Source organism: Schistocerca nitens, chromosome 1 (assembly GCF_023898315.1).
Source record: "Schistocerca nitens isolate TAMUIC-IGC-003100 chromosome 1, iqSchNite1.1, whole genome shotgun sequence".
Taxonomy (NCBI): Eukaryota; Metazoa; Arthropoda; class Insecta; order Orthoptera; family Acrididae; genus Schistocerca; species Schistocerca nitens.
In genome coordinates, this window is record NC_064614.1 from 431,936,057 (window position 1) to 431,959,168 (window position 23,112).

Below are 23,112 nucleotides of genomic sequence, written 5' to 3' on the forward strand. Positions count from 1 at the left end.
ACAGAATCCTATTTTTCATCATAATCTCCATTCAATGTGTCAGCCTTATGCCATATTACTGGGAGGGCCTGTATGCCCATATGATACAACTATATTGGTCGACATTGGTGCCAACATCTTGTTGCATCAGTAATCTCCCCACGCAGCATGTCATTCTCGATGGAGAGAAGTCTTCCAAAGTAAGGGTGATTTCAGGTGTGCCGCAGGGGAGTGTCGTAGGACTATTGCTATTCACAATATATATAAATGACCTTGTGGATAACATCAGAAGTTCACTGAGGCTTTTTGCGGATGATGCTGTAGTATATCGAGAGGTTGTAACAATGGAAAATTGTACTGAAATGCACGAGGATCTGCAACGAATTGACGCGTGGTGCAGGGAATGGCAATTGAATCTCAATGTAGACAAGTGTAATGTGCTGTGAATACACAGAAAGAAAGATCCTTTATCATTTAGCTACAATATAGTAGGTCAACAACTGGAAGCAGTTAATTCCATAAATTATCCGAGAGTAGGCATTAGGAGTGATTTAAAATGACCATATAAAATTAATCGTCAGTAAAGCAGATGCCACACTGAGATTCATTCGAAGAATCCACTGCTTGAATACTGCTCACCGGTGTGGGATCCGTACCAGATAGGGTTGATGGAAGAGGAAGAGATAGAGAAGATCCAATGGAGAGTAGCGCGCTTCGTTACAGTATCATTTAGTAGTCACGAAAGTGTTACGGAGATGATAGATAAACTCCAGTGGAAGACTCTGCAAGAGTGATGCTCAGTAGCTTGGTACGGGCTTTTGTTGAAGTTTTGAGAACATACCTTCACCGAAGAGTCAAGCAGTATATTGCTCTCTCCTACATATATCTTGCGAAGAGAACATGAGGATAAAATCAGAGAGATTAGAGCCCACACAGAGGCATACCAACAATCTTTCCTTCCACGAACAATATGAGACTGGAATAGAAGGGAGAACATATAGAGGTACTCAAGGTACCCTCCGCCACACACCGTCAGGTGGCTTGCGGAGTATGGATGTAGATGTAGATCCATTACAGCTTCCCATGAACTGCATCCTTCATTGGGCCGAACAGATGGAAGTCAGAAGGAGCGAGATCCGGGCTGGAGGGTGGATGAAGATGCACAGACTTGGGTGAGGCCTCGTGTTGTCATGAGAAGGAGAAGTTCATTTGCATTTTTATGGCGGCAAACACATTGAAGTTGTTTCTTCAATTTCCTGAGGATCAACCAGCATGAGGGAGAGCAGACAGGTTTGTGCAACCTTGTTGGAATGATGACAGATGCCTTGCCCAATGACTCACTACACTTTTATTCATTTTCAGGTCTCTGTTAACATTCTGCAAGTGCCTATCACTATCTGTGACGCTCTGGTTTTCTGCCAAATGAAACACGACAGTTCTCTGCTTGGAACGCACATCCTTTATAGATACCGTTTTGAAGGCTATGTATAGCACCATCACCTGTCAGAACCTCATGAAACTATATTGAGTGAAGCAGGAATATTCCATGATGTCCCTCAACAAATTCCATATTTTTGAACCAAAACTGGCTGAGAAAAATGGTGTGTTGCATTACTTATTGAACATCCCTCATACATTAAATGACAGCATGCTGGAAAGTAATGACTTAAAATTTTTTATGCAAAAACTCTTTAAAGTTTTTTAAATAAAACAAACATTATTAACATTTCATATCTTTATTCTTCTTGCATATATATTTGCAGCCCTCTGCCACTAGAGGGCTCTGAATGGTAGGACATAACATGACAATGTGTAATGTAAATACGCCGGTGCGTGAGAAATTGCATGCTGTAATCGAGTTTCGAATTCAAAAGATTTGTCCACACATGGAGCACCCTCTCCTTCAGCACAACAATGCCAGACTGCACACAAACACTGCGACATCTGCAACAGTCCGATACCTTGGTTTCACTGCCATTGATCATCCTTCATAAAGTCCTGTCTTAGCCCCATTTGATTTTCATGTTTCCAAAACTTAAAGAACACCTCTGAGGAGTTTACTGTGATAGTGATGAAGCAATGATAATGATGAAATGGTGCCAGTAGAGGTGAGGTTGTGGCTCCGTCAACAAAGTCAAACATTCTACAGTGACGGTATCAACAAACTGGTCTCTTTTTGGAAGAAGCTTGTCACCTGGGTGACTGTTGTTGTTGTGGTCTTCAGTCCTGAGACTGGTTTGATGCAGCTCTCCATGCTACTCTATCCTGTGTGACTATGTTGAAAAATTAAATATATAGATGTGAAGAATAAGCTTTAACCCTCGTGTGAGAACGCCACTTCTCATAACATGAGTGGGTGCGCAGTGTGCTTTGTACACATGTCAAGAATAGCTGTCGAGCTAATCATGTTTGAGCAAAGTCACAGTTTAATTAAACAGTGGTAAAACAAACTTACATTACACATGCTAAAGCACTTTTTAACTAAATAATAATAAAAAACTGCTTTATATCCACCTGCTGTCATGTACAAGTGTTACCGCACAGTAATGGCCGACTCGAAGCATTAAACAGTGCATTTGCATGAGATCCCAGCCAACCACTTATTCAATTACTAATTATCTGTTAGACAACTGCCTCGTTGTGGGTTTGTGCTACTAACTCATAATCTGGGCGATTTTCTGGCAAAAATCATAAATTTTTTTCTCACATATATAGCTGTTTCTTTTATATTACTGATGCCCACTTAGATGAATGGCAGCACAATATATCACTGTGTTAGATGAAGGAATACCGAAGGAATAGATATGTGCTTGCAATTGTATAACAACAATGGAATAGTAAAAGACAATGTTATTTATGGATGGTGCACTTTGTACATAGGCATGCCTGCTTGAGAGTTAAGAGTTTTCACATAAAAAAATTGGAGGCATTACTTTTCAACACGCACTCATATACTCCCTTATCTTTTTCATTTAACAGGTCTACCACCCTGTAAGGATTTTCACATCTATGGAAAAACTTACAAGTATCTTTATTTATATTAGAGCTTGGATGGTAAGCGTTGACTAACACCATATCATCCACCTTGAAAATAGGCATTATAAGCCTTAGGTTTATTCTGTTTTACTCTGAGTCTTTTTATTTAATCCATCATCTAAATATTAATGAATATTATGCTTATAACCCCTCTGACCATTTAAATAATTTTAATAAAGGTTTTTCAATGAACTTCTTGTTTAATACCTCCTCGGGTGAAAATGAAGTAGATAGATCAGACTTGTTTGAGGTTACTTTGAATTCAGATATAAACTGTGTCCAGGTTGATTGTTGACACAGACTATTTGTAAGACTAACTCATCCAGTTACCTTCAGTACTCTTTTTGACAGATGTCCTGTGCATGGTATTTAGAAATTGTGAAATGATATACTTCTTCACATGCTACAAATGCCTTAACTAGGTTCTCCAACATCTGTAAAACAGTATTTTTAACTATCTATTACATTGATAGTACTTGCTATCTTAACTGGATATAATTCAACATATTCTGACCAACACTCAACTATTATAAAAGGATATAACACCATCTCTACCATTTGGTAAATATTCAAATGCATCTTGAAGTGTTTTTCTTGTTGGTTTTTTAGGCTTTTATATAGCTGCTGGCTCACTCCTTGTAGTTGAAACTTGTAGTGAGACACCCTTCACTAACAATACCTTTTTTTATACATAGAAATAGGCAATACCAAAAAGCACTTTTCAATCTTGTATAGGTTAAAATTACCTAAGCTGCTACACTAAAAGAATGTATTATACTCCAAGCTAAAATGTATAAAAAGAAATTAATTTGTTACAATTGATACTGCTAAAATTCTTCTTCTTTTAGGAATATTTGAAATTATGAAATATTTGGCATACTTAAAATTCATGTTATTAATTGCACAATCTAATGCTAATTATTAAATTTATTTCTTGATTCATTTACAAAATAATGATATAACTTGGTGAAGGTTTTCCTTTTGTCAAGAAAGTTTGTAAACTCTCTGTTTCATATACTCTTTGGAATAATGTTAGTACCGCAGAATATAAGTAGGAGTGGGCAGACCTCTGATGGAATCAGACGTATTTTTATGATTGGCAATAATAATGTAATTTGTGGTACTATGGAAGTGGAAATTGTAAATATGGTGTGATATTGAAAATTTGTGACAAGAAAATAAAATTCAAGAGCAAGACAGGCAAATATTGAAACATTATTATGTCAACTGGAACCCACAAAGTTAAAGAAATTTCAGCCTCGAGAATCTACCCCTAGACGTGACTGCAGCCAAGAATGAGAAAATAAAGCTAAGTTTTTTTTGTATATCTTACGCCTCTCAAAGATTTTGAAACTAATGAAGAGACTGGAAAATTTAATGGTGACATTTGGGAGGGTAAGATTACAAGCTGAGTCAGAATACTTCACAAGATCTGTCACCCAATATAACATCAGATGTATTTACCTTTCTCTTTTAATCCGGTCACTGTAGTTGATTCTCTTGAAGTAGAGGTCCTGCTAATCAGTGCCACTGACATCCCATGTGTAGCCAAGGAAAGTCTTGACTTCTTCACATTCTGCAGCTGTTATTGAAGCAAAAGACGATAACTTCTACTCATATCATGAAAAAGCATGTCCACCACTTTCCTTTTAAAAACATATATTTCTTCAAAAAAGTGTACAGATCATTAGAGTGACTTGTGAATTTGAGTAGAAGACAACTTTACATACGAGATACACCTCAACGGCTCAACATGACATTCAAGACTACAATATTTCATTTGCCACAAAACCATCTTGTCTTTTGATTTTATTCTTGAAGAGTGTGGTTGCTCTGCGACAGCCACGCCATCGCCAAGCCATGATGTCGCAACATAAAAAGCCCCGCCCAAAGCAGTTGACGCCATTCATTTGTCATCACACCTGGCCATTTTTTTGTATTCCACACCTCCTGTTTAATGTCTGTGATTATGAAAACAAATGCCTGCACACAGTATATGCTCTACGACTTACTCCCTACTTAATATTATTCTATCATGATCATCTTTCTCTGTATTACACAAGGAATGGGAAAGAGTATGTAATACATCATTTCCCCCACTTAACAGAGAGATGTCAGGATCTCTCATAATCTCAAATAAATAAAGTACAGTAAAATAAAATAAATGGATTTCTCATTAACATGCAACTGCAAACAAGGTAATTACTTAAACATATTTGCATTGCCTTCATGTCAGTATACTCTAGTGTTTCATGTTTACCTCTTGTATCTATACATAGTTGCCTACCTTTCACTCTTCCTCGCATTATTATTACCTGAGAAGATAATTGTCAGGTACATGCCTACTATTTGTTCTCTAGCGTCAAATCTCAGTACAGGCTCAAGTCGACAAGCATGGAACATTCTTGTAGCAATCATTTTCGTATCTACTATCACCTAAGTCTATTTGATTATAGAACCAGTTTGGAGAAAACTCATATTGTGACCACCAGTCATAATACAGCTTCATACTTTTGTATTCACTCCACTTAAACTCTTTCTAAGGGCAGTCACTGTGTCAAATCTCTATACCATTATAGACGTGGGTGTATCCTTATCCCAGCCCCCCCTCAAAAAAAAAGTACAGGTTATTCTCTAAATTAATTCACCTGACCAAGGTATAGAACAACCCGTCTTTGGATCCATCTAACCTTACCTCTCTCCTACCTGTATTAAATGTACAGGTCATTCCACCTATGGATTCTCCTGACCAAGGTATAGGCCCTACACATCTGCCTACCTTTCTCCTCTCCTAGACTTTATCCACTATTTGGGTTTGCCTATCTTAACTTCATCAGTAAACACAGTTATTAGGCCCCTTATATTATCTTTTCTCACTCTAAATTAAAAGTTTCTCCATAATTGCTTTCTGCTGACATTACCAGATTGCTCAACTATCTTTTAACCCTTTTTTCCTTATTCTTGTTTATGATATCACTATGTACACATACTTCTCACTCTCTCGCTTACACTTACTGATCCATATAGCTTATCCTTTACTTTCATATAATTACTAGATTTAGACAATACAAAATATTTTATTCCAAGTATTTCTTGTGAATAGACCAGGATAGCGTTAGCACTTCATCTCCTGTTATTAAGATTTATTCCTGGTGGACCTACTCCTTGTTGAATACCAGTTATCAAACCTTCTAATTCTTTTGTTAACTCTTAAGATCTTGCTTCTTATTTGGCTACACTTGTTAGCACTCCATCAGATTGTCTTGCCTTCCATCTCCTACATGGACTCTTCTCCCCTACAACTTGTGGCGTGACTAATATGTGTCACTTACTTAACTCTAAAGAAAGATCCTGTTCATCTATTGTCATCATCATACGCGAAATATCCACCAGTGCAATACTACTGTTGTAGGTTGTAAATTCTACAACATAGACTGTGAAAAGAAGAGATCCTGTGATCTTGCATATCAACAGAGGGAAGATAGATTTGGTACTCCTAATGGAGAAGTAAGAAAAGGGAACAGAGAGACATGTGTTAGGATTGAAGAACAAAAGATGACAGTACCCCACAGATGGACTCCCTTACCACTGCCCCCGCCCACCCCAGGGACCCCATTTGCTAATGTACTTCACTGTGGAGCCAGAGAGAGAAGCTGTTCGACATTCCCTACACAACAGACTTGCCACGGCTTCACCATCATACACATCCCAAAAATTGAACCTAACTAACCCCTATGAAATGCACTGGAATAGGCAAGTATAGTCACATAAGTCATCATCAACAGTCAATATGATTTCTATTATTGGTCTATTTATTGGACACTACTCGATACAGTTGACATCACTACCCATGATTAACCTCCTCTAAAAAAATTAAAATACAAACCCAACCATTCTATTTTTCTTTCTTTAAGTCTAAAAAGTGTACAAAACAAATAACTTCTTATTCTAAATTCTAGACTATTCAGCTTACTATATTCATAGCTGATGCAAAGACAAGGTGAGTTAAAGCATTTCTCTGGAATTTTCATAGTGCCATAACTTCCTCCACTTTCTATTACTATCATATGATAATAGATCTAATAGCGTTCTTGTGCTTGGCATTTCTTGTCCTACATGCAAATCGCACAGCTTCAAAATTTCCCTTAAAATGTTAATTTATAGTTAAGTTTATTAATTAAGCTCATGGTTATCTCATGAATGAATTGATACAATTATTATTGGATAAAGTATAGACAGTATGCATAGAGGAGTTGGGGTTGTATTTTTAGTTCTATATCTAAAAGAAAGGGTGGTAGAAGGTATAATATTACTAAAAGCTAACAGAGTAGTCAAAGAAGATAGAAACTGTTCCTGAGAAAACTAAGACAGAAATACGGAAACAATTTAACTCAGACGGCCAATGGCCATCAATACACCGAATTCGCAAAAGGCGCATACTGTCTTGGTGCCTTAAGTCTTTTAATCATATCTATATTGTATAATGCTTTAGCTTGCCCTGTATCAGGGTCTCTTAGATACACTGCTTTTGGATGCAGTATATTCTGAACTTAAAAAAGTACACTAACGCTGAAAAAAATTTGCTCGTTCGCTTCTTGAAATTCAATCTGTGATGAAAACTCTGTACTAATACCAAATCATTTATTTGAAAGCTTGGTACAACAGCTTTATCATTAAAAGTTCCAACTCTCTTTTGTGACTGTGTAATCTGTTTCTCTTGTACCTTCTCTTGCAACTTTTCCAAGTCAATCGCCAGCGAATTCAGCCAGAAACAATTATAACAAGGGCTCTCCTATAAAGGTTTTATTCATTGTTTCTACAGGAGCTAGTCCTGTTGACATATGTTGCAATTCATTAAGGATTACTTGAAATTCTGACACTACTTGTGCCCAGGTTGTGTGCCTTGTAGAAGAGAACGTTTTACACAATCATCCTAATTCCTTCATAACATGTTCACAAGGATTGGTTTGTGGACTATACTTGGATATAGTTATGTGTCTTACCTCTTCCCAAGTCAAGAATTCCTTAAAATTATGGCCAATAAATTGTGAGCCATTATCAACACATCTTTTATTATAATCCATTCAGATTTTTCTGACCGGAGCAATGATAGTTCTTTACAAATGCACTTACATCCTTGTTCATGTATCTTAAACCCAAAAAATTGATGGGAAAAATCACTCCCGGTCCTTCAGTTCATTTCACATTACTCGTACCTAATGGTAATCGTGATAATGCATTGGAAACTATATTCTGTGACCCTTTCAAATAGTTAATTTTTATACGATATTCTTTTAAAAACAGCCCAGCGCATGAGTCTGTGAAGTAATAACCTGCTTTCCATCAAAAATAACAATGCTTGATGGTAACAATGTGTGATCCCCATATTGCTATCTGTTAGTTTTTAATACTCCACACTACTGCCAACAGTTCTGTCTGTGTGCCTGTGTAATTCATTTCATGCTTTGTTAAACTTCTGCTAGCAAAGGCTATTGTTCTGTGTTTCCCCACTTCAGGATTCTACTCCCCTTGCAATAATTCTGCTGCAGTTCTGTACTCCGATGCATATGTGGCCAGCTGAAATGGTTCATTCATTACAGGATGACTGAGAATAGGGGCATCTACCAGCACCTGTTTAATATTTGTAAATGCTTCTGCAGGCCTCTCACCCCATGACCATACAGACTGTACCTTTAAAAGATGCAGTAACTGTGGATCATTCAGGACTTGTCCCTGAATGTATCGATGGTAAAATCCTGCTAATCCTAAAAACGAACCCAATTTTTTTCTGATTTTTAGGTTACAGACACTCTTGTGTAGCTCTTATTCTATCTGGGTCTGGTTTTATGCCCTTAACCCTAACTAAATGTCCCAAAAAATTTAATTCTCCCCTTGCACAATGTGATTTTGACAATTTTATGGTTATCTCCTTCTCATTCAACCTTTGCAAAGATTTCTGAGTAAATGACGATGGTCTTCCCAAGTTTCTGATACTAGCAAAATGTCATCTACATAAATAATAATAATAATAATGAGCGTATGGCATTGGTGGCCGGGAGACCCCTCGCGGGGCAGTTCGGCCTCTGCTCCACAAGTTCTTTAACACCACTACGGCGACTTGCGAGTGAATGAGGATGAAATGATGATGAAAGACACACAACACCCAGTCATCTCAAGGCAGAGAAAATCCCTGACCCCGCCGGGAATCGAACCCGGGACCCTATGCGCGGGAAGCGAGAACATTACCGCAGGACCACAAGCCATGGACATCTACATAAATAATGAGTTCTTATAACAGTTATTTGTCTAATGCTTCATTGAACACCCGTGTGGACAAAGACACTGAAATATTTAACCCAAATAGTAATATCCTAAATTGGTAAGATTTTCAGCAAATAAAAATGTGGTATATGTTTTAGAGTCACTGTGTAGCTTGATCTGCCAATAACTACTTGTGAGACCCATGGAGGTGAAATATTTGGCCTGTTCGAATTTGGTTAATAATTCCTCTATACAAAGAGGTCTGTTCCTTTCGGTTTCTATACATTTATTTAATGTACGGGCATTCAACACCAAACAAACGATCCCCTGTAGCCTTTTTCACTATAAGTAATGAATTATTATATAGGCTCAAACTTCATTCGTTGAGTTGGTTACCTACCATTTTGATGATTTCCTCTTGAAATGCTGCTCTCAAGCTTATAGTTACTGGATATGGTTTACAAAAGAAAGGGTCTGAATTCTTTACCTTAAATTTACATATATAATTTTCTATGATGCCTGGTTTGTCAGAAAATACATCACTATACTTAGTCAGAATTTTATACAACTCTTGCTTTTGCTCAGTAGTTAACAATGGTGATTCATAAGCTTTGTTAAATATCAGCCTTTCACTAGTTAGTACATCATTTGCCATTTCATCTTGCAAAACTAACTGAGCAGTTGCAATTAAATGTATTTCCATGATTAAGATAAGGGTTGGATTTGTCTCCGCATCTTACTTAAATAATATTTCACTATTGCTTCCATTGAAATCACAAAATAAGGTTTTCATATCAAAATTTACAGCTGCTTTATACATTGCTGTTTTGACACTCTTTATTGTGGTGGTGGTAGGACACATTTCGCCCACTCATAGGTGTATTTCTATTTTTGTTTTCTCTTCGTACTTGCTAATGAATGGTTCATGGTGTGGGTTCCTGTAGTCATGTCCTAGTTCATGAACCACGGGCAACGTATGAGTGGCCAAGTAAGTGGTCCCGACAGTCGGGATACCAGTTACTTTGGAATAAGGCTGGGCATCTCGGACATATTCTGAGTCGTGGTCACCTTTGTGCTCATACGGCAAAGACTACCAAATCCACCGGTTAGTCCCTCAATCGTTAGGGGTAAAACCCAATGGGACTCGGGGCAAGTAAGGCTAGCAACCTGCTTCCCTGATACTTTAAATATGATGCTGGCAACAATCAGAGCAAAATGCCTCGGACCTTTGGAGGTGACGGAGTCCCACCTCTAACTGACAAACCAGGGACTCCTAAGATACGACTTGGCAAATAAATGGCAATGAGATGGGGAGCTATTAATATCAATGGGGGCTACTCTGGGAATAAGGTAGAGCTGGCAGAGGCTGCAAGTAAGAGGGGGCTGGACGTTTTAGCTTTACATCAGGAAAGAAATGGAACCCAGCGTAGTTGCAATAAGGTATGTAAACGAACGACTGATGTGGATAGATTTGACAGTGTCTAGCAAGAAAATTAAGATTGTGTCAGTACATTCGCATTGTGAAGGGACAGATCAAGATAAGATGGATAGTTTTTATGAGGCACTCAGTGATGTAGTTGTTAGAGTAAAGGACAAGGACAGTGTTCTGCTCATGGGTGATTTTAATGCCAGGATTGGAAATCAAACCGAAGGGTATGAAAAGGTTATGGGTAAATTTTGAGAGGATATGGAGGCCAACAGGAATGGGAAACAACTCTTGGATTTCTGTGCCAGTATGGGCTTAGTAATCACAAACTCCTTTTTTAAACATAAGAACATTCACCGGTATACTTGGGAAGGCAGGGGAACCAGATCTGTCATTGACTATATAATAACAGATCAGGAATTCAGGAAGGCTGAGGGGACACACGTGTATTCAGGGGATTCTTTGATGACACTGATCATTATTTAATCTGCTGTGAAATTGGGATTGTGAGGCCGAAAGTGCAGGTGGTCAGGTCCATATGTAGGAGGATAAGAGTGGAAAAACTTCAGGATAAGGAAATCAGGCACAAGTACATAACAGCGATCTCAGAAAGGTACCAGTTAGTTGAATGTAGTCAATTACAGTCATTGGAAAAGGAATGGACAAGATACAGGGACACAGTACTAGAAGTGGCTAAAGAATGTCTTGGAACAGTAGTGTGTAAAAGTAGGATGAAGCAAACAGCTTGGTGGAATGACACAGTCAAGGCAGCCTGTAAAAGGATAAAGAAGGCGTATCAAAAATGGCTACATACTAGAACTCAGGTAGACAGAGAAAGTTATGTTGAAGAAAGAAACAAAGCCAAACAGACAATTGCAGCATCCTAGAAGAAATCTTGGGAAAACTTTGGAAACAGGTTGGAGACTATGGGTCAAGCTGCTGGAAAACCATTCTGGAGTGTAATTAGCAGTCTTCGAAAGGGAGGTTAGAAGGAAATGACAAGTATTTTGGACAGGTCAGGAAAACTGCTGGTGAATCCTGTGGATGCCTTGGGCAGATGGAGTGAATATTTTGAAGAGTTGCTCAATGTAGGTGAAAATACGATCAGTAATGTTTCAGATTTGAGGTAGAATGGGATAGGAATGATGATGGAAATAGGATCACATTTGAGGAAGCGGAAAAAATGGTCAATAGATTGCAGTGCAATAAAGCAGCTGGGGTGGATGAAATTAAATCGGAACTCATCAAATACAATACCAATCTTTAAACATGGAAACAGAAAAGATTGTAACAACTACAGAGGTATCTCTTTAATCAGCGTTGTGGGTAAAATCTTCTCAGGTATTGTTGAAAGGAAAGTGCGAGTATTAGTTGAGGACAAATTGGATGAAAATCAGTGTGGGTTTAGGCCTCTTAGAGGTTGTCAGGACCAGATCTTTAGCTTACGGCAAATAATGGAGAAGTGTTATGAGTGGAACAGGGAATTGTATCTATGCTTTATAGATCTAGAAAAGGCATATGACCAGGTTCCTAGGAGGAAGTTATTGTCTGTTCTATGAGATTATGGAATAGGAGGCAAACTTTTGCAAGCGATTAAAGGTCTTTACGTTGATAGTCAGGCAGCAGTTAGAGTTGACGGTAAATTAAGTTCATGGTTCAGAGTAGTTTCAGGGGTAAGACAAGGTTGCAACCTGTCTCCACTGTTGTTCATATTATTTATGGATCATATGTTGAAAACAATAGACTGGCTGGGTGAGATTAAGATATGTGAACACAAAATAAGCAGTATTGCATATGCGGATTACTTAGTTGTGATGGCAGATTCGATTGAAAGTTTGCAAAGTAATATTTCAGAGCTAGATCAGAAATGTAAGGACGGTATGAAGATTAGCATCTCCAAAACGAAAGTAATGTCAGTGGGAAAGAAATATAAATGGATTGAGTGCCAAATAGGAGGAACAAAGTTAGAACAGGTGGACGGTTTCAAGTACTTAGGATGCATATTCTCACAGGATGGCAACATAGTGAAAGAACTGGAAGCGAGGTGTAGCAAAGCTAATGCAGTGAGCACTCAGCTACGATCTACTCTCTTCTGCAAGAAGGAAGTCAGTACCAAGACTAAGTTATCTGTTATCTTTCGACCAACTTTGTTGTATGGGAGCGAAAGCTGGGTGGATCAGGTTACCTTATCAATAAGGTTGAGATTACGGATATGAAAGTAGCTAGGATGATTGCAGGTACTAGTAGATGGGAACAATGGCAGGAGGGTGTCCACTATGAGGAAATCAAAGAAAAACTGGGAATGAACTCTATAGATGTAGCAGTCAGGGCGAACAGGCTTAGATGGTGGGGTCATGTTACACGCATGGGAGAAGCAAGGTTACCCAAGAGACTCATGGGTTCAGCAGTAGAGGGTAGGAGGAGTCGTGGCAGACCAAGGACAAGCTACCTGGATTCGGTTAAGAATGATTTTGAAGTAATAGGTTTAACATCAGAAGAGGCACCAATGTTAGCACTGAACAGGGGATCGTGGAGGAATTTTATAATGGGGCTATGCTCCAGACTGAACGCTGAAAGGCATAATCAGTCTTAAATGATGATGATGATGACTTGGCAATGAGTAATATTTTGTTTCTTAATGAACTTGACTGGGAATGTCTTATTATCCATGCTATTATGTTCCCCGTTATCCTCTAGCATATGTTCATTCCTTTCTTTGTTTAGTGTATTTATCCCCTCAACAAAAGTTAACAGATCATTAACCATTGTCATTCTTATTGTACATAATATGGTAACATTCATACCAATATTTTGACTAAATGGGACTCCTCTATTGGCTCATCTAAATATTTAGACGGAGTCAGGTGCCATTCTATGGACTTGTTAAGACTTCGTCAGGAGTTGTTACAGCATGTTGGTTCTAATAACTAACTCTAATGTCAATTTCTCTTGTGTGCTATCAGACCAATATTTTCTCCTAAATTTTCCCTTAACCCTTTGCAGCCTGTGGAGGATATAGTTCCCTCGAAACATATTTCTTTACAGTGTTTAAGGGAATATGTGTTACCACTTCTGTACGCTCCTGGCATCTAGTGGCAGTCCGCTGCACCAGATGTAGTTTCTCTTTGTTGTAAAATATAGTCTTTAGGACCATGGGAAGTATATATCCCACCAAACAACAGTGTTCTAAGTTATTAGGAAGTAGGGTTACCACAAATGTAGTTTCTGGAAGGGGCTTAGGAAGTATACTCACCACAAAATTAATCTGTCATTTGTGGTCCTTCAGAAGCTTGCTTACCATCAACGCAGTGGTATCCCAGAGCTTTTGGGAATACATTTTACCATCTCTGTCTATGACTGACATCTTGTAGTGGTCGACTGCACCAAGTGTATGAAAACTGCTACAACAATCAGTTTCTGTTTGTCATGGGATCACTACTGTTGTCGGAACACACTGATTTGCTTCTGCAATATGTGTTATTGCAGCGTGTATCAGCTCATACCTTTACTGTGTGGTAAAGTTTCAAGGATTATTTTCATGTTGTGGTAAATAAACTTTAATATCACTAACAAATATTTTTAAATAAAGTAAAAGAAAACAAAACAGTGTTAATTATTTTTTTATGTGTAATGGCAGCACACAACACCACACAAAAGGGACGTGGGAAATCCATTTGCCATCAGTTTTGATATCTCACAAAGGCGCCATGATGATATATGTACCACCATAGATTTTGGTCCTAAATCACAAAAATAAAATTATCAAAGACTAAATATAGTCAGTTGATCACATTTATAATAAGACATCAAAAAAATTATCTTCACTGAGTTGCTACAAAAAATGTACCTGTGTAAGGGTTAAAATCCTCACAAGCTAAAAATCCTCAGAATGAGCAGTACCCTATTCTGCTGCATCACTATCAAATAACTCAAGGCAAAATCTGTCTTTCTGCTATCCTCCCAGGTCTTTGATAAAGATCTACAAAATACTCTGAAAAATAGGTGGAGTGAACTTCCCTGTCTGGTTTAATTTCAGAAACTGCTTTGATAAATTCATTTTATTTCCCCACTTGTAAATCCTCAAATAAACTACTTCATAACCCACTGTTATATACATCTGCCTTGTTATTGATTTCCTCCTTAGTACTCTCAATAGCCTACCATAATCTTGTTAATTTTTTTTTTCTTCTTCACTTCCCTTGGAGTATTAGTATTAAGCAATTCTTCAATCTCTTGTAAAGTAGAATTTACAAATTCATGTAATCGTTCCTCCAAATTACATAGTGTTTCAGGTGTGTTAACTATTTCTCTAAATTCTTTGCATTGTTCTAAAACAGTTACAAGCTCATTTGCCTCTGAGGTTTGCTTTTGAACCTGGATGAATGCTAACGGCAAATTTACCTACTCTGTTGATTTTTTACATCTAATTCTTTGAATTGTTGTATTAGTTCCTTGCGAACTAAATTGCATTGTTCACTGATCTCATCCTTCAACTCCCTAGGCAATGGGGTCCAAGTACTTGCAATGCTAATTAATTTAGCTTCTATTTCCTATTTGATGTGTTCTGTTGTCTCTAGTTTCAGTTTTTCTTTCATTTTTTCTACCTTGACAGACAGTTCATTACTTTTAGACTCTACTTTTTCAGGTAGTTCCTCAATATTAAAATATATTTTGCCAGATTATTATTATTATTATTATTATTATTATTATTATTATTCTCATGTCAGAAACATACATAAAACACAGTTTATACGATTATTGACAGAGAAACACAGTTTATATGATATTTGACCAAAATTTGGCCACTTCCAGTGCATTTCTCAGTGTCCGGTGAAGGTCATCATCAGTGCAGGTAGCTGGAACAATCAACACAGAAGCATATGTTGAACAGCCTGCACAGTCACATTGGGTTTTGTTTTCTTCAACCTATCCCCATTTTGCCAGGTTAGCCCTTGATTTGCCCACTCTTGACCTCAGCCTATTCAAGGACTTCCAGAATGGCCAGTTCTCATCATGAACAGAGGGTAAAGATTCTGAAAATCTTCTCCAACCAGGAGTCTGGGGTATCTCAGCCCCTCGTAGTTGCAGCCTGGCTTCCTCATCAGTGGTTCTAAGGAAGCTTTTCCTTGACCTTAGTCGTCGTGGGTAGGGTTGTTGCCCATGCATGGTAAGCATTTTTTCCTGCTCCAGTTTCACTCTTTCCCTGCTTACTGCTATTTCTCTTCGAACAGGAGTGGTGCAATTCCTGCAAGGTGGTAGAGCCATTCAACTGGAGGTGACTACAAGCAGCGTGTTATAATTCTCCTGTGTCGTTTAGGGCAATATCCACCTGTTTAGCATGTGCTGACTCATACCAAACAGGACAGGTATACTCTGCAGCAGAGCAGCAAAGTGCCATTGCAGAAGTTCAAATGGTTCCAGCTTGGCTGCCCCAATATGATCTGCCCAGTTTTCTCAGTAGGTTGTTCCTGGTGGAGACTTTTGATTTGAAATTCAATCTTATCAGATAATTCCTTCCTAATGTCAGACAGTTTCTTATCTGTTGCGTCTACTTTGTCATATAATTTCTTAAAATCAGAATTAATTTCATCAGACATTTATTGTAATAAACCTTTAAACAACTCTAGAGCCTCCATGGCCATTTTGCTAGGAATGACTGGCATACATTGCAAATATTCTCTATTATGTACCCTCTATTACTGTAATAAATTGTTACTGCACAGTTTCCTTAAAAGTGATAACACTGAAACACGGTGTCACTGTCTAGATGAAAAGAGAAAAAAGGTTTTGAAAGTGAATTTCTGTGTTTTCTCAACAGCTTACCCTTTTTTATGAACTGCACTCTCTCTTTGTGTAGCTGATGCAACCGCGTGGATGTGGTGATGTACCACGATGATTTTCACCACCCGGCATAGCCGATGTTTCAAATAATAGTGATAGGTGGATTGCACTGTGTCATATAGCAGCACCCCTGAGCATTGTTCAGTTACTACTGTATCGATGTCACGATTTGAAATCTTCTTCTCTGAACCTGATTAAAAATTCTTTTCCTCTAAACCCACCAAGAATTACTCTGTCGTTGTCAAAAAATTCTTTTATTCATATAAAGACATTGTTTACTTGATATGTAAATTTAATTTGAAGTTAACATGATACTTGTACCACAATTGTACAAATACGGTCTGTCTTCAGATTTCATGAATTGTTCCAATATTTCCAACTGATTTCTTCTTAACAGGCTGTTACTGAGTTTAGACAATATAGTTACATCCGTTCACTTATTGTTTCTCCTTTTGTTTAATCCTTGTTGCTCTTGGCAGTGGGATGATTTATCACTTGTGGACTTTCAAGATTTTGAAAATGTATAGTTCTTTAATTTCTTCCTTTTGCTCCAATACTCCACATTCTGTATACTGGGAGCCATGTTAAGTGTTTTTATTGTTGGTTTAGGGTTTTATGTAGCTACTGGCTTGAACCTTGTAATTGAAGCTGAGTCAGAACACTTCATGAGATTTGTCACCTGATGTAACGTATGACATATTTACTTTTTTTTCCAATCAGGTCATCATAACTGATACTCTTGAAGTAGCTGTCCTGCTAATCGGTGCCTCTGAAATCCCAAATGTAGCTGAGGAAAGGCCTGACTTCTTCATGTTCTGCAGCTGTTACTGGAACCAAAGAAGGTAACTTCTACTCATATCATGAAGAAACATGTCCACTCCTTTCATTTCACAAACATATATTGCCTTGAATGAGTGTACAGATCATTAAAGTAACTCATGAATTTGAATAGAACACAACTTTTCAAACTAAATATGCCAAACTAAATAGGCTCACCATGACATTCAAGATTACAGTATATTTCATTTGTCACAAAACCATCTTGTCTTTTGTTTTCATTCTTGGAGAGCATGACTGCTTTTTGACGGTCATGCCACCATCGATCTGCAACCTCAAAATGTAAAAGGCCCCACCCGCAGTAGGTGAAGCTGTTTAATTTGTTGTCACATCTTGCCATTTTTTCGTAGTCTACACCTCCTGTTTAATGTCTGCACATACAAAAACAAACAGCCACACACACAGTATATGTTCCGTGACTTGTTTGCTACTTAATTTATTATATCACGATCATCTTTCCTTGTACTACCAAGGAGTGTGAAATGTTGTTTCCTAAACAGTATGTAACACTTCACTACATGCAGTTCGTTCTTCCTCAGACTGGTGACATCTGCCACAAGGACAATGCAATGTGTCACACAGCTGCAGCATATGTGCATGGTTCAAAGAGCACCAGGGTGAGTTTACTGTACTCTCTTGACTACCAAACACCTCAGATTTAAGCGCAAACAAAAATCTGTAGGGCCACTTTGACCGGGCTATTTGCACCATGGATCCTCTACCAAAAAACCTAGTACATCTGAACGTGGCACCGGATTCAGCATGGTTCCACATTCCTGTTGGTAACAACTAGAACCTCACTGGTTCTCTTCCTGCATATCTGGCACTGAAAAAGGTGGTTATTCAGGCCTTTTATAGGTGGTCACATTAATGTGACTGGAAGATATACTATCATTAAGGAAACATTGGCTTGATGCCGTATGGAATAATATGTTAAATGTGAAAGTTGTCATTCAAGATGACAATGCTCACTTAAGATAGAAGCTAATGCAAACAAGTGGATCCTGCTTTAAATGTGACAGAATATGAGAAGAACGTAATTACATTAGACACATACCATATTCAAATTCTAATGGAAATAAAACACAAATCTCAAATAATATTGTTTATTTATTTAAAAATGTGGTTAATAGGTACTCTTATTTTTATGATCTTTTTGGTGTGGGGAGAAAAGCAGCAACAATTTTTTCTGCTTCCATGACCCCAACCAACCTTAATCCGTGACTGCTGCTGTGGATTAGGACTCTGTCATCCAGAATAATGTGTTGCCATTTTAATGACTGACTGTAAATGTGCACAAGTATGTTAACAGTCATCCAATTTGTCCTACGCAAATACAGTGAGATTGCAAACATGTCCTCCTCCTTCAACCATACACCTACAACAGCTTTAATGTCATGCAGAATGGAGCTGTGGTTCCAAAAGTTAGGAGTATTATCTTTAGAATTTTATGGCTATCTTTTGTCTGTACTTGGTGTAGAACCACAAGAAGGTATACATGGCTGCACCATTAATAAATTTATAAAAACATACATTGAGACATACATTTTCATGCCATAACCCATTACATTTCATCACACCATAAAATTAAAATTGTGAGATAAAATAATTAAAAATGGTAAGATAAATTGTGTTACATTCCACTGCAAATATGTTGCCTCATTAACCATCTTATGTACAATAAAAAAGCAAATAAGCAATAATATACAAAATGACTGCCCTGATTTCTTCTTGTTCTTGAAGCATCTGTCCATCTCCGTACCAAGCCTTCTTATAACACAAAAACATATTTACAATGGACAAATTACAATTCCAGCAGCAAAAACTTGAAGCTGCACTGTTGTTTCTTGGTTCTGAATATAGTCTCCTCATACTGGATAAATAAAGTTCTACTTGCTGGATCCTTTACCTTGGCGGCTGGCAAATAATAATAAAATATTTCTTAATAGTAAAAACACACTTCAATTCAAATCACTTTACATTAACACTAATAATATGCATGGAATGCAAATAATGTAAAGAGCAAAGATAACCATCCATCTTACAGCTAAGACACACACACAGACATACAAAAAAGGTGAAGTGCCCTGAAGAAGTGGTTGGATAATTTTCTCTGGCAGGTTGAATGGCTACAAGAGTGCATTAGCATTGTTCATGTTTAGTGTTGTTACCAGGCCTGGTAGGGCATATAAGTTCTTCACTGCTGCCTGATGATATGAGTGTGTGGAAGTTACCAGGCCTGGTAGGGCATATAAGTTCTTCACTGCTGCCTGATGATATGAGTGTGTGGAATATCAGACCTGCTATGTGACTGGTTGAAGTGTTTCTAACAAACAGAACACAGCATGTCATTTTCAACAGAGAGAAATCTTCAGAAATAACAGTAACTTCAGGTTTACCTAAGGGAGCTTTGTATGATCATTACTCCTCACAATATATATAAATGAACAAGTGAGTAATGTAGGAAATACCATGAGGCTTTTCGTGCACGATGCTGTTGTATACAGAGAAGCCAGCATGTGAGAAAATTGTAGTGAAATGCAGAGACTGGCAATCGATCCTCAATATAAACAACTGCAATGTAACACACACAAATAGGCAGAAAGGCCCATTATTGTATGATTACAGGATTTTAGAACAATTACTGGAGGCAGTTACAAACACAAAATATCTAAGAGCATGTGTATGGAGCAATTTAAAGTAGTACAGCCATGTAAAACTAATTGGATGTAATGTGGATGACAGGCTGACAGTCACTGGATGAACCTCAGGAAACGTAGACTATCAACAAAGGAAGTAGCTTATAAACTCCCTCCACCCCCCACCCCCACCCCCCGCCCATTCGACCAAAATTGCTCATGAGTTTAGGATCCATACCAGATAAGATTGATACAGGAAATAGAGAAGATCCAAAGAAGAGTAGTGAGTTTCGTTACTGGTTAATTTAGTAAGCATGAAAGCACACCATGGAGAAGCTCAGCCAACTCCAGTGGCAGACACTGCAAGAGATAAGTTCTGCATCACGGTATTGTTTACTGTTAAAGTTCTGTCAGTGTACATTCTTAGAAGAGTCAACAAACATATTGCTTCCCCAACATAAATCTTTTAAAAAGAAGATGAAAAAAAAAATTCAGAGATTTGAGTCCACGTGGAGTACTATCAGCAATTTTTTTTCCTGCGAGACATTTGCGACTGGAAAAGGAATAGGGGAAAGTGACATTTGTACTCAAAGGATCCTCTTCAGCACAGCGTCTGTTGGCATACTAAGTATAAATGTAGAGGTAGATGTAGAAGGGGTGTAAACAGTATCAGATGTTGAGTAGTCACTGTGAAGGAAGTGAAGATGTCATGTATTTGTGAAAGACAATGTTATCAGCACCTGACGTAGTCTGAAAGTGGCCTCATTGTGCTTTTCCATGAGACCGGCTGGTCAAATAGCGCAATATACAGATTCATAAGGGTATTTGGATGTTACGGACTGCTGATGTTGGCCTGCATTGGAAAATGATGGCAGGCAAACTTTTGTCATCAACAAATATTGTCATCAATATTTGACCACCACAAGTGAGATTAGCCATATTGTGCACCAAGTACTTGGTAACACCTTCACTCCTTGCAACATTTTGTATCACCTTGCACCATTCCTCAGAGGCTACTAGTGGCAGGGCTACAGAATTATCGTCCCGTACATAGGCTGCATTTGGAGTAGCATCATGACGGAGAATCATGGACTGCTGATGAATGGCATCACATATCTTCAGCAAAGAATTACAGTTCTGCACAACCCCGGATGGCCATCACTCACAAATATAGCAGCAACCTGGGGAGAGGTCCCAATATTCAATGTTTTGGAGAGGTACAGTAATGTTCCTCCTGGTGTCATGGTGCGGGAAGCCATCAGGTATGACTTCAAGTCACAGCTGGTGGTAACCTACATCTACAGCTGTATACATACTCCGCAAGCCACTGTACAGTACTTGGCAGAGGGTATGTCATACCCTTCCTGTTCCACTCACTAGGGGAAAACAAATGTTTATATGCCTCTGTATGAGCCCTAATTTCTCTTATGTTCATGGTCCTTATGTGAAATTTATGTTGGCAGCAGTAGGTCTGTTCTGCAGTCAGCTTCAAATGCCAAACTTTTGAGAACGACTCCAAAGTGGGTCACACTTGTGTTCTATATGTGGTCTCCTTTACAGATGAACCACCCTTTTCTAAAAATCTCCCAATAAACCAAAGTTGACCATTCACCTTCCCCACTACAATCCTTGAAACACACTTGTTCTATTTCACATTACTTTGCAATGTTACATCCAAATATTTAATCAATATGACTGTGTCAAGTAGCAAATTACTAATTCTGCATTCTAACATTATGGGATTGTTTTTCCTACTCAACTGCAATAATTTATATTTTACTACATTTAGAGCTAGCTGCCATTCGTCACACCAGCTAGAGGGTATCCAGGAAGTAGTGACGAATAATAAAGTGATATAGAACACACAAAATTTATTGAAACTGTGTTTTTTTCCTTTTTTACAAACACATTAAGTAACTTCTCCCATTTATATATGCAACATTATATTCTCCATACAATCACCCAAGGCAGTGCGGCAATGAGCAATCTGTTTATTGAAGTTGTCAATGATGCATTCACAAACATCTGGTGGGATGCTGTTAATAACTCTTTTCCTTCAATTGGTGTAATGTTTGTAGTTTGTTCACATACCCTTTCAATTTCACAAATCCCCACAAAAACAAGTTACAAGGTGTAAGATCACATGATCTGGCAGGCCATTCCTCGTTGCCATGCAAAGAGAGAATTTTTTTAAGAAACTTTTCATTCAGAAGAGCAATCGTTTCACGGAACCTGTAACATGTCGCACCAAACTGCTCAAACCAAAAATTGTTATTTTCATTAATAAGAGGGAAAAACCAATCAGAAAGTATGCTTCAGTAATGGTTGCTGTTCACAATGACAGCAGCTCCCTCGTCATTTCCAAAAAAATATGGGCCAATCACTCCTCCTGCCTGGAACCCACACCACGCAGTTGTGCACTATGGACTCACAGATTTTCATTGCCCCAAATTCTGCAGTTCTGCTTACTGACATACCCACTGGCATGGAGTGCACCTCATCTGAGAAAATTATTCTTTTTGTGCAGTTCTCATTCTCCACATGTCGAGCTAAGACCCACTGAGCAATCTGTGTCTCTTTCCACGCTGCACAAGCTTCAACTCTTGTGGAAGTTGAATCTTGAAGCATGTATTTTCAGATTTTTTGAAAGTATTTCATGCAGTGAACTTGGTGATAAATTGAATTGTTGAGCTCGTCAGTGAACCAATTTTCTGGGGCTAACAGTCACACTGTCATGCACGACAGCAATGTTGTCTTGTTTTCGAACAGAATGCAGACATCCTGTTTCCTTAACATTTGAAACAGAACCCATGGTATCAAATTTCCGGATCAACTTCCAGACTAATGATTCCATTGGAGTAGCATTACATTTGAGTGTCACACGCAATTCACGAACGGCTGCCATGGGACTGTAATTGTTTCTGTAATAACTTTTTATCACTTGGATACATTGCTCAGTTCTCATCTGCTCCATGATGAAAATAAACATCAAACAACAATGCTCACCATACAAAAGGTATCAGGCTACTAATGGGGATTGCAGGTAATAAACATGAAAAAACCACGGCTGTCAACCATCATATGACAAAATGG

The 23,112-nt window shown here is 38.1% G+C and overlaps 1 protein-coding gene across 2 annotated transcripts in view; it reads right to left on the reverse strand.

Moving 5' to 3' along the window:
- Positions 1-15,374: 15,374 nt before the first annotated feature.
- Positions 15,375-23,112, reverse strand: part of LOC126251037 (glutamine amidotransferase-like class 1 domain-containing protein 1) — a 69,459-nt gene continuing 61,721 nt past the window's right edge. The window contains exon 7 of one of the 2 annotated variants that reach the window (XM_049951608.1): positions 15,375-17,370. In XM_049951608.1, the coding sequence (XP_049807565.1) occupies positions 17,352-17,370 (19 nt within the window). In that variant the 3' untranslated portion in view covers positions 15,375-17,351. Of the gene's footprint in view, positions 17,371-18,470; positions 19,298-23,112 lie in introns of those variants that run through there. The other variant, XM_049951607.1, reaches the window with a different exon arrangement.